This window comes from Schistocerca americana, chromosome 1 (genome assembly GCF_021461395.2).
Source record: "Schistocerca americana isolate TAMUIC-IGC-003095 chromosome 1, iqSchAmer2.1, whole genome shotgun sequence".
In the NCBI taxonomy this organism is placed as follows: domain Eukaryota; kingdom Metazoa; phylum Arthropoda; class Insecta; order Orthoptera; family Acrididae; genus Schistocerca; species Schistocerca americana.
Genome location: NC_060119.1, coordinates 1,259,807,600 through 1,259,820,779, shown reverse-complemented (window position 1 = coordinate 1,259,820,779; position 13,180 = coordinate 1,259,807,600). Strand labels below are relative to the sequence as shown.

The 13,180-nt window shown below is 42.8% G+C and overlaps 1 protein-coding gene across 1 annotated transcript in view; it reads right to left on the bottom strand.

Moving 5' to 3' along the window:
* The window catches only part of LOC124598849 (chondroitin sulfate N-acetylgalactosaminyltransferase 2-like), a 116,932-nt gene that overhangs the window by 42,384 nt on the left and 61,368 nt on the right, over positions 1 to 13,180 (bottom strand). Inside the window, exon 3 of the mRNA XM_047136031.1 lies at positions 11,236 to 11,549. Coding sequence (XP_046991987.1) covers positions 11,236 to 11,549 — 314 coding nt within the window. The remainder of the gene's footprint in view (positions 1 to 11,235; positions 11,550 to 13,180) is intronic.

Sequence of the window (13,180 nt, the reverse complement as noted above, 5' to 3'; positions counted from 1 at the left end):
AAGGGTAACGCCAGACTTGCTTCAGGGAAGTGTGGTAGGACAGATTTTCCATATACATAAATGGTCTGGCGGAAAAGATGCGCAGCAGTCTGTGGATTTTTGCTGATGATGCTGTGGTGTATGGCAAGCAGTCGCCGTTGAGTGACTGTAGCGGGATACAAGATGACTTAGACAAAATTTGTAGTTCGCGTCATGAATGACGCCTAGCTCTAAATGTGGGAAAATGTAAGTTAATGCGGATGAGTAGGAAAAACAAACCTGTAATGCTCAGATACAGCATTAGTAATTTAGTGCTTCACCGAGTCACATCGATTTAATATCTAGGCGTAACGCTGCTAAGGAATATGAAACGAAATGAGCATGTAAGGATTGTAGCAGGGATGGTTCACTGTAAAGGAGACCGAGTATAGGACACGAGTACGACTCATTGTTGAGCATTCATCGAGTGTTTGGAATCCACACCAGGTCGAATTAAAGGAAGACGTCGAAGCAATTCAGAAGCGGGCTGCTACATCTGTAACCAGTGTAATACGCAAGTATTACGGAGATGTTTCTGGAATTAAAATGGCAATCACTGGAAAGACGGCGACGTTCTTTTCGAGGTGCACTATCGAAAAAAATTAGAAAAGCGGCATTTGCGGCTGACTGCAGAACGATTCTACTACCGCCAACGAACATTTCGCGTGAGGACCATGAAAATACGAGGGTTGTTTGAAAAGCCCGTGCAAAGTCCGAGAGTTGGCACCGGCGGTGCTTACCGAGGTCATGTTTAGTTAGTATCATCTTTGGAAAGAACGCACATCAAGTTTCAGCTATATTGGTCTATTTCTTTGTGTTTAGCATTGGTGTGAATCAAGGAAGTCGAGTGATTGCCAAAAAATGGACGAAAAAGAATTTCGTGTGGTGATTAAACATAACTTTATAAAGGGCAAAACGACTCAGGAGACTAAAGGGAAGCTTGATAAACATTACGGTGACTTTGCACCTTCAGTTAGAACAGTTTATAAGTGGTTTCAAAATTTTCGGAGTGGCCATATGGGCACAAGTGATGCTGAACTTTCTGGACGCTCTGTGGAGGTAACGACTCCAGAAATCATTGATAAAATCCATGATGTGGTAATGGATGACAGAAGAGTTAAGGTGCGTGAGGTTGCTAGTGCTGTGGGCATCTCGAATGAACGGGTACATAATATTTTGCATAAACATTTGGACACGACAAAGCTATCTGCAAGATGGCTTCCGCGATTGCCCACGCTTGACCAGAAACGGAATCGTGTGAGGTCTTGAAAGGATTGTTTGCAGCTGTCCAGGAAGAATCCGCAGGACTTAAAGCGTCGTTTCGTCACTGTAGATGAAACATGGAAACAGTACTACACCCCTGGCACCAAACAACAATCTAAACAATGGGTTACCAAGGGAGAATCTGCACCAAAAAAGGCGAAGACCATTCCTTCGGCCGGAAAGGTTATGGCGACTGTCTTTTGGGATTCGCAAGGGATAATCCTCATCGACTATCTGGAAAAGGGTAGAACTATTAAAGGCGCCTATTATTCATCGTTATTGGACCGTCTGAAAATCGAGGTGCAAGAGAAACGCCGGTGACTAGTTCGCAAAAAAGTCCTTTTCCGTCACGACGGTGCACCAGCACACACCTCAGCAGTTGTGGTAGCAAAATTATTGGAAATAGGATTCCAACTCGTTTCACATACCCCCTATTCTCCACACTTGGCTCCCCCGGACTACTATTTGTTCCCCAATTTGAAGAAATGGCTGGTGGGACAAAGATTTTATTCAAACGAGGAGGTGATTGCAGCAACTAATAGCTAATTTGCAGATTTGTTGATCATGACACTTAACAACAAACTGTTCGACCCAAACCAAAATTTATGTCAAGTGGATCCAGTCTCTATTTTATCCGTAAGATTATAAGACAAGAACATAATATTTCTGATTGCTACACATACAATATTTCCGAAACGTTACCCGTAGTTTAGGACCCCTGTAAGAAAATCAAATTTCGAATGCTGAAACCAGTTTAATATGTTACCTCATACTTTGCTACCATGAATTAAGAGCCAAAAACAACTAAGGAGCATAATATGACCATAGGTGTCAAAGGAGACTAAGTCATTTAGCTAATTCCGAAATTGAATCAAATATTAACAAACAAAACTGTTCCACAAAATTCACTCAAAAGATGTTTCGAGAAGTAACATTTATTCAGCAGCTGCTGGGGACAGAAGCACTTATTTTACTGATGCAACTGTAATCCAAACGCAACAGCTGAAATAATATTACAAAAATTCTCTATGACTTGGGGAAGTCGGCCGGTGTGGCCGAGCGGTTCTAGGCGCTTCAGTCTGGAACGGCGCGACCACTACGGACGCAGGTTCGAATCCTGCCTCGGGCATGGATGTGTGTGGTGTCCTCAGGTTAGTTACGTTTAAGTAGTTCTAAGTTCTAGGGGACTGATGACCATAGATGTTAAGTCCCATAGTGCTGAGAGCCATTTGAACCATTTTCGACTTGGGAAATATAACAGACTCACAAGATCTGCGGCCAGTTTCGGAGTCATTACGAATATTCCTCTGAGATGAAAAACTGCAGATTGAAATTCTTAATCGCATAAATTTCGTAGAAACTTGTTTTATTTTTCTAAGATGGCGAATATTTTTGTGGAAATAACAGTGGACTCAGGTATGGTTACTACTACATTAACACTCAGTGACACAAATTTAATGTGGAACAGCGAAACTGTTATAAGTTAATACTAATATAAATTAAAATAGCATTAGCCTTCAGACAGCTTGACTCTTATTAAACACGTTTTTATACTTTGTTTGTGACATCATATCTCTTCAACTGTTGGTGAAGACGTGCTATTTAATGCACACAGAGCGTCACTAGAGAATGAGCTGATGTTGTGATAAATTCATTTAGAAGCGAAAACTTTTAATTTTTGTGAACGTCAGCTAAAGTATGTTAGCAACAGTGTATAAATAAGTCTGGTGCCTACCACGAGCGTCTCTTTGAGAAGTGTTTAATCATTGTCTGCAAATTCCTGTGACAAGTAATGCTCCATTTTCCACAAAAAATTATGAAATCAACACACTCTGCCACGGACAGATAACAAACAAACGATTGTGTATGCTTTCTCGAGCTAGTGAATGCGACGTCAATGCAGCAGACAGTAGTATAGTTAATTACAAACACAAATCTCTCACGGAATGCTATTTTAAGACTTCGTGACACAATGAGGTATTCGTTTGAGACCATAGGTATCTTATCTCAAAATAACCAGTTTAGGATTCTGCGTAATTTTGACTCTACGTGTTTGGAACACCCTGCATAATGTTCCAGGCCGAACCAGAGTTAATATACATTCGAGAGGAGCGATGTCAGAATCACAGCCTGTTCACCTACATTTAGGTTTCCCTAAATGGATCAAGTCCTATGGTAGAACGGTTCCTCGTCAACGAAACAGTCGATTATCTACGTGCACTTGTCCTGTGAAAGTTGGTGCTCTTATACTCAACTTATAGTCAACAGAACGCTACAACTTGAACGTCCTTTCTTTCTTTTTCACAGGACTCAAAAGCAGAGTGAGTATGGTAGTAATGTGATATCGATTTAAGAAAACGAATCTGTTGGATACTACTAATCGTAGCTGTCGTCAGTTGATGACGCTTAACTTTCACCAGCGACTCTTGATTTCTGTTTCTCAAAATGGACTGATGTTAGTGTACTGTATCCTGCCAAAGTTGAGTCAGAGATCAAATGCTATACAAACAGTTTTGGGAAGAAAACGTGCTATCGTAGAATGTCTGTTGCTCTAGAAAAGGTTTCTGTGTAATTTTCTGAGACAATTAGTCGATGTGATACTGTTGGTCAATACGGCTGCGAGTCTGACCATGCGAATTATTTTTGTCTCAACAAAGTGGAACCCTTCGACAAGACAATACATATTTCCATACATCTAAACGTAGACAAATATCACTTGAGGGTTATGATAGAGACTTCAAACTTTTTTGGCTCTGAATTGCCTTGATTGCAACACGACTGAATATCTGTGGACCTATTTCAACTGTCAAGCTCATTGTATCAACACTCTGCCACTGACTCCTGAACAGCTGTGGTGAGCACTGTTACAACGAGGCTTGATCGATATGTTTAAGAGTCCGACCTGTCAGTCGCTGCCTGGATCTTCTCTAACCCTTCAAGCCGCTGACTATGCTGTAAACATTGATTACCCTGGACTCCAGCAGATGCTCAGGATAATTTGACTAGTCAGTGTATCTCTGGGAGGCAGCAGCGCCATAATAGGAGCGCGGAGGTTTGCTGTAGAGATCAGGAACGAAGAGAGTACGGTTCTAACGCTCGTGTTGCGTAATTCACAAATAAAGGCGCCGCTGTTACGTCAGTGCTGAGAGGTTACCTTCGTCCTGCTGTAGTTTCGCTAGTATGACGTGTGTGACAGCGATGGCGCTGCGGTCGCTTCGTACTCGTCGACTCGTTCCCTCTTATTGAACCGTGCCAGGAGTGTAAGGTTAGTCGTGCTTTGTCGTTAGTATGGAAGCTGCGCAAACGATCTTGCTGCTGTACGAGTAAAGTAGCAGAGTGACAAGGCGAAATGACCGATTGTTTGGATCAGGTGGCCATTTCCGAAGCTGTGTTTTGTTAGACTGTGGCGGGTGTAGGAGGAAACTCAGCTGACGCAAAATAAACAATTTGAATTGTGTGCCATTAGAGGAGGCGTGATATCTGGGATAAGTTTCACACTAAGTCCACGCTTCAGACGATAAATACAGAGATTTCGTTCAACACCAAAAAAATTGCTGTTTCCTTGTTTATTCCACTTCCACCATGAGAAAACATGTGTTGCGTCAAACGAAAACTGAGAGTAACGTCCCTGTTATATCCCTGGGAAAGAAGAGGCTTTATTTCTATATTCATTCGATTATGGCAACTTGCGTTTATGGGCTACAAGCGAGTTGTGTAGCTTATCGTTCATTTCTGTACTTTAGTTTAATAACAAATCACCAATTGCGGCAACTGCGGAGCCTAGCCTCACGAACAAACATAAAATATTGTTCGGTGAAACAAAAATTCTGTCCGATGCCTCCACGTACTGGGATTCTGTCATTAAGGAGGCTGTTGAAATAAGAATGAGCCAAAAGAACTTTAACCGCAATAGCGGATACCATCTGAGCTGCAGAGAAGCAGCAGAGACGTTCCTTGCAAGGATTACGTTCCAACGGAAGCGGTGGCGCCACCGGCGCGTACAGTGACACCGTCTGCGACAGCAGTACGTAATCGCCGACCAATCAGAAGCCGACCAATCAGAAGCCGTCTTAGGGCTATATAGAGGCTACCACAGTAGCAGTGAAGACAGTCAGTTGCTCCTGACGATGACGATGGAGGTAATCGTCGAAAGCTCGAGATTTTATTCAGAAGTGACGCGGCAAGAATACCGAGAAGGTTTTGCATAAATAAATCACCATTTAGGTATTGAGATTCAACCTCATGTGATGATTTCTGGTGCTGTCGTTACAGATTCGGTAACGCCTCGAAAGTGTGTATCTGTCAACGTACTTGTTAGACATTCTGTGAATAGATATTAAATATTAAAATAAATTTACCGCAATTTTGGGAAACATTTTTGGAATACAGTGATCAAGTCAGGTGACTTCGTAGCAGCTGAGGAGAGCTCCGCCTACCATCCTCCAAGGAAGCCATGGGTCTGAAGATGGTTATATAAATATAACCGAAACCGGTCACCTATGTTATTGGGACATAAGTATTGTGATCAAGACTGAGCTTTAGTTAAAACATGAATTTACCGCAGTTTTCGAAAAAGTTTTACCTACATAAATGTATGTGTAAACAGCGCGGTATTGGCTGTTAACGGATCAGTCGTCATACTGGTACATAATTTGCTTCCAGCAAGTAATTGAGAACTTTAATTGCAAGAGCTACTCTCAGAAGAGAAAATACTTTCGCGACATTTCAGCTTGCTCTTGAGAATGGCTGATAAGCCGAAATAAATGAACAATAATTTGCAATTTAATGACGGAAATTTTTTGCCAACGGTTGGGTATTTAGCGAGAGCGCCGCGAGTTCGCGGACTCGTGTACTCGCTCTCCTTTCTGAACGATTCGTGTCCACTTGGATCCAAGAGCAGACGAGTGGGCTGAAGCGAAGACTTGGGAGTCGAATGTATGGGCACGCGGAGACGCGAGTTCAGTACTGACGACACAGGACTCTCTAGCAAATTTAAAGAGAGTACACGGAGCTCATTTCTGATCTCTAGTATGCTCTACCGAAATGTTATTTACAATTTGTACAGAAAGCAGATGGCACTTATAAGAGTCGAGGGGCATGAAAGGGAAGCAGTGGTTGGGAAGGGAGTGAGACAGGGTTGTAGCCTCTCCCCGATGTTATTCAATCTGTATATTGAGCAAGCAGTAAAGGAAACAAAAGAAAAATTCGGAGTAGGTATTAAAATCCATGGAGAAGAAATAAAAACTTTGAGGTTCTCCGATGACATTGTACTTCTGTCAGAGACAGCAAACGACTTGGAAGAGCAGTTGAACGGAATGGACAGTGTCTTGAAAGAAGGACATAAGATGAACATCAACAAAAGCAAAACAAGGATAACGGAATGTAGTCGAATTATGTCGGGTGATGCTGAGGGAATTAGATTAGGAAATGAGACACTTAAAGTAGTAAAGGAATTTTCTATTTCGGGAGCAAAATAACTGATGATGGTCGAAGTAGAGAGGATATAACATGTAGACTGGCAATGGCAAGGAAAGAGTTTCTGAAGAAGAGGAATCTGTTAACATCGAGTATAGGTTTAAGTGTCTGGAAGTCGTTTCTGTAAGTATTTGTATGGAGTGTAGCCATGTATGGATGTGAAACATGGACAATAAATAGTTTGGACAAGAAGAGAATAGAAGCTTTCGAAATGTGGTGCTACAGAAGAATGCTGAAGATTAGATGGGTAGATCACATAACTAATGAGGAGGTATTGAATAGGATTGGGGAGAAGAGGAGTTTGTGGTACAACTTGACAAGAAGAAGGGACCGGTTGGTAGGACACGTTCTGAGGCATCAAGGAATCACCAATTTAGTATTGGAGGGCAGCGTGGATGGTAAAAATCGTAGAGGCAGACCAAGAGATGAATACACTAAACATATTCAGAAGGATGTAGGTTGCAGTAGGTACTGGGAGATGAAGAAGCTTGCACAGGATAGAGTAGCATGGAGAGCTGCATCAAACCAGCCTCAGGACTGAAGACCACAACAACAACAACAATATTGCTGATTGCTACAAATCCAATATTTTCGATTTTTTTATGATTCTGTAAGAAAACCATATTTCGAATGTTTAAATCGCTTTAATATGTTACCTCATATTTTGCTACCAACTAAGGACCATAATATGACCATAGGTTTCATGGGAGACCAAATCATTTAACTGATTCCAAAACTGAATCAAATATTGACAAAGCTGTTGCACAATATTCAAATTCAATCAAAAGATTGTTTCGAAAAGTAACATTTACTTTAGCAGCTGCTGGACGGCAGAAGTAAATATTTTACTGATGTAACTGTAATCCAAACACAACAACTGCAATAATATAACAAAAATGTAAGTCATAATATGAAATTCTCCATGAATTGGGCAATATTACAGACTCGCAACATCTACAACCAGTGTGGGAATCATCACGAATATTCTTCTGGGATGAAACACTTTAGGTGCAAATTCTTAATCGTATTAAATTTCACAGAAACTTGTTTTACTTTCCTAAAATGGCAGACATTTTTGTGGAAATAATCGTGGATTCAAATACGGTCGCTACCACATTAATACTCATTCGCATAAATTTAATGAGGAGCAGTAAATCTCTTATAAGTTAATACTAGTACAAATTAAAATAGTGCTAATCTTCAGGTAGATTAACTCTCTTCTTAAACACATTTTTGTACTCTGTTTTGTGACGTCACATCCCTTTAAGTAGTGGCAAGAGGTGTGCTATTTAACGCATTTCTTTTCTACACGCGAGCGTCTGTGGAGAGTGAGTTGATGTTGTGTTAAAGTCATGTAGACCTGGAATACTTTTAATTTTTGTGAACTTCAGCTAAAAGTAGGCCAGTAAAAGTACATGAAAACGTCCGCTACTTGTCACGAGGAACTTTTTGAGAACTGTTAAATCCTTATCTGCAAGTTCCTATGACTAGTAATGTTCCATTTTCCACAAAGAACCGTGGAATTAACACACTCTGCCATGGACCCACAACAAACGATTGTGTATGCTTTCTAGCTAGTGCAAGCAATGTCAACGCAGCGCACATTAGTATCGTTTATTACAAACACAAGTCCCAGACAGACAACTGTTTTAAGACTTCATGCAGCCTGAGATTTTCGTTTGTGACCATTGGCTCTTATCTCAAAATAACCGGTTCAGGGTTCCTCGTAGTTTTGGCTCTGCATGTTTGGGACACCCTGTATAATATTCCAGATCGAGCCAAGATTATGGCATATTTAGGAGGAGCGATGTCAGAATGGTTCAAATGGCTCTGAGCACTATGGGACTTAACATCTACGGTGATCAGTCCCCTAGAACTTAGAACTACTTAAACCTAACTAACCTAAGGACATCACACAACACCCAGTCATCACGAGGCAGAGAAAATCCCTGACCCCGCCGGGAATCGAACCCGGGAACCCGGGCGCGGGAAGCGAGAACGCTACCACACGACCACGAGCTGCGGGGAGCGATGTCAGAATCCCAGCCTTTCACGAACATTTACGTTTCCCTAAATAGATTAAATTCTATGACAGAAATGTTCCTTGTCAACGAAACAGTCGATTACCTCCGCGTACTTGTCCTGTGACAGTTAGTGTACTGCGTCTAATGAGCTTATAGGCAACAGCGTGGTACAACTTGAACGTCCTTTCATTTTTTTTCTTTTTTACAGGACACAAAAGCAGACTGACGCTGTCAGTGTGCTAGTGACGTCATATCGATTAAAAAAATGACTCTCTTGGATAGTACTGAACCGTATCTCTTGTCAGTGGATGACAGCTAATTTTCACCTGTGAGTCTTGTTTTCTGTTTCTCAAAATAGATTGATTTTAGCGTACTGTATCCTGTCAAAAATAAGTCGGAGATCAGATACTATACAATCAGTTTTGTGAAGAAAACTGAACGTCGCAGGCTGCGTGTTGCTCTAGAAAATGGTTTTGTGTGATTATCTGAGACAATTAATCGATGTGATACTGTTGATCAATACGGTTACGAGCTCGACCATGCAAATTATTTTCGTCTCAGCAAAGTGGAAGCCTTTGACAGGATAATACATATTTCCATACAACTAAACGTATACAAATATCGCTTGAGGTTTATGACAAAGACTACAAACTTCTTTGGCACTAAACTGGATTGATTGTAACACAACCGAAGGGTCTGTGGGCCCACTTGAACTGTCAAGCTCATTGTATCAACGCTCTGCCACTCACTCTTGAACAGCTGTGGTTAACATTGTTACAATATGGTTCGATTGATATGGTTATGAGTGCGAAATGTCGTCCGCTGCCTTGCATCTTTCCCCACTCTTCCAACCGCTGTCTACGCTGTAAACATTGATTACCCTGGACTCAGATGGCCACGATAATCTGATTGGCCATTGCATCTCTAGGAGACAGCAGAACTATACCACGAGGGCAGAGGCATGCTGTAGGGAACAGGAACGAGGAGAGTACGGTTCCAATGCTCGGGTTGCGTAATTCACAAATAAAGACACCACTGTTACAACAGTGCTAAGGAATTTCTTTCGTACCCGCTGTAGTTCCCCGAGTATGACGGGTCAGATAACGATGGCGCTGCAGTCGCTTCGTACTCGTCGACTCGTTCCCTCTTACTGAACCGTGCAAGGAGTGTAGGGATAGTCGTGCTTTATTGTTAGTGCGAAATACGCGCACGCAGACTTGCCTCTGTAAAGAAGCAAAGTGACAAGGCGAAATGTCCGATTGTTTGGATCAGGTGACCTTTAACGAAGCTGTATTTTGCGAGACTGTGGAGGGTGTAAGATGAAAATTAATTGGTGCAAAGTACACAATTACAAATGTGTTCCATTAGAGGAGGCGTGATATCTGGAATACGTTTCACGGTAGAGTCCACGCTTCAGACGAAAAATACACAAATTTCGTTCAGCGCAGATAAAATTGTCGTATTCTTGTTTATTCCAGCTTCACCATGAGAAAACGTGTTGCATCAAACGAAAACGGAGAGTAACGGCACTGTTAAATCCCCGTGACACAAAAGGGCTTTATTTCGGTTTTCATTTGGTCATTGCAACTTGTGTTTATATGCTACAAGCAAGTTGTGTAGTTTATGACTCACTTCTGTAATGTAGTTCAATAATTAATGATGATTACTGATTGACCACATCCTCATTTCATGTTTGCTAGTGCTGTCATTACAAACTCGGAAAAGCCACGGAAGTGTATGTATGTCAACGTAATTGTTAGACATTCTCTGAATAGATATTAAAATAAATTTAAAGCAGTCTTCCAAAAAGTTTTATATACGTATTGGTACGTCTAAACAGAACGGTATGCACTGTGAATCGATCAGTCGTTGCACTGGTATATAACTTGCTTCCATCAAATAACTGATGACGTAGTTTGCAAGTGCTATTCTAAGAAGAAGTGGGCCATTTTCTGACACTTTAATTTGCTTTTGAGAATGGCTATAAAGTCGGAATCATGATGGCTCTGAGCACTATGGGACTTAACATCTGTGGTCATCAGTCCCCTAGACTTAGAACTACTTAAGCCTAAGGACATCATACACAGGCATGCCCGAGGCACGATTCGAACCTGCGACCGTAGTGGTCGCGCGGTTCCGGACTGAAGAGCCTAGAACCGCTCGGCCACTGCGGCCGGCCGAAATCATGATTCTTGTGTGAAGTAAAAGAATTATAATTTGCAGTTTAATGGCGGAAATGTCTTTCAAAACGGTTGCGAATGCAGCGGGAATGCCGCGACTCCGCGGACTCGTGTATTCGCACTCATTTCTGAGCGACTCGTGTCCACCTAGGCCCGACAACACACTAAGGTCTACGGAAACACGGAGACGACAAGTTCGGTGATGACGTTACAGGACTCTCGGGCGAATTTAAGGCGAGTACACGGAGCTCACTTCTGATCTCTAGCACGCTGACCTGCATAAGAGCCTCCAGGAGGTCCAGCTTGCGGAAGCCGATGGGCTTCTCGACGACGCGCTTTCCGAGCGCCAGCTCGACGGGGTAGACGCGGCTCAGCGTGAAGTGCGAGAAGGCCACCATCTCGAACTCGCTGGCCAGCGGGCGCCCCCTGTCCAGCAGCTCGGCCTGCGACACGTGGCGGCGCGCCTGCTCCACGCACTGCTCGGCAGTCAGCGGCACGTGCAGCGGCGCCACAGTGGCGGCCGTCGTGTTGCCGGGGGCCAGCAGGCTGAGAGGCCGCGGGGAGCCGCTGGACAGCCACTCCAGGCTGCCTGCAACACACGGAACACAGGCGAAGTCGTTCTCCTGTGGCACTTGCTGATGCACATAGTCCAGACACCGCACATGAAGCGGCCAAGTAAAGGTGGTTGCCAGCAGGCAGCGGGGACAGCAATTCCAGGCCGCCTGCAACATACGAAATAGAAACACTGACGTCCACTTCTGACACATGGTGATACGCGTGGTTCAGGCCCCATAAGCCAGTCATGAAGCAGCGCAGCAGAGGTTGTAACGGCGAAAGTGCATATCCTCCTATTTCCATCTATTGTACTATAAATTTTTTTCCTTATTTTGTTTACCTGAAGATATGACACTTCCGCATCTTTATGTATCGTAACTGTTTTACTATTTGTATTTTTACGCTGGGTCTTGCCTAGGGAATTCTATGCTATCGAACGATAATATCGATAGGTCGTGTGGAGGACCAAAGTGTTTAGGATCTTTGGTAGTGTCAACTCTACCGCGTGGAGCCCGGGGAGAGCAGAGTCTGGCTGGAGTAGGGCGGTGGAGCAGATGTGTCGAGTGACGCTCCCCACGAGTTGCCGCGCTTTCGGGGTTTGGCAGCATGTAATTGCGCTCGACTTGCTATGATAGTTTCTGACACGGTGTCGCGGACGGGAAGCATTAGCTGGCGCATATCAAGAGCCCGTTTCGCCTGGTGACCGTGTCGAGAAGAAGGCGCGCCAACATCCAGCTTCTGCAACAGCTACGGCCGACAATGAGTGATTGTCGCCACCTCCTCGACCGACGACTTCAAACCTTCAATCAACCAACAAGGAAGACTAAAAGCACGTAAAGTTTTAGACTGTATGGCAGACCTCAGCTTTTAAAATTGTCCCATTTGCCTCTCAAAATTACAGCAACTTAGCATGAACCTTTGCAGCTCATTGTCCCAATTGCATTACCAAGCAGGGTCCCTTCCTTTTCCGGAATGAACTCGAGTGTCGTTGAAATTCAAACGCCAGCATTAAAGTAATATCATTCGATTTCACTGCTTTAATTTTAAAGTTCAGTTAAGTTATTCATAGCTGGCTACAATAACAAAGTTCACTATTAATTTCAGTCACGAAATTAACTTTCAGTTTTCCGGTTTTATTAATTTTTTGCTAAATTAAGTCAGATTGTAGTGAAACGTATTACTTCTGACAAACATTCAGTTTTCACACAACACGTGTCAACCTTCAAATGCCACGCTTTTAGTGCTAATTATATGTGCCATAACCTTTCATTTTCAGTTATTATAGTAGTTGTCCATAGGACTGGCGACCGTAATTTTCCCCAAATCTCAAATATCTAATTACCGCCAGTCAATTGTTAACGTAACGGCCCCACATTTACTTTCTTTATTAACTTTACCCTTTCTCAAAATTAATTTCCACCAGTTTCATTTGCATTTTTCCTTTCATTTAGATGTAACCCCTTCCTCCCTCTTTACGACAGATTAACTTCGGTGACGATTGCTTATCCCAAATTTCCATTAGGTACACGTTGTTTAATTTATACTGTCATTAGTCATTAAGGTCGGTAAGTGAGGGGGAGGCTACAAGGTGGTCGTGTTGCTAGACGCCATATAGCTGGCAGATGGTAGGAAGCCACTAGACAGCCACTCCAAACTGCCTGGAAC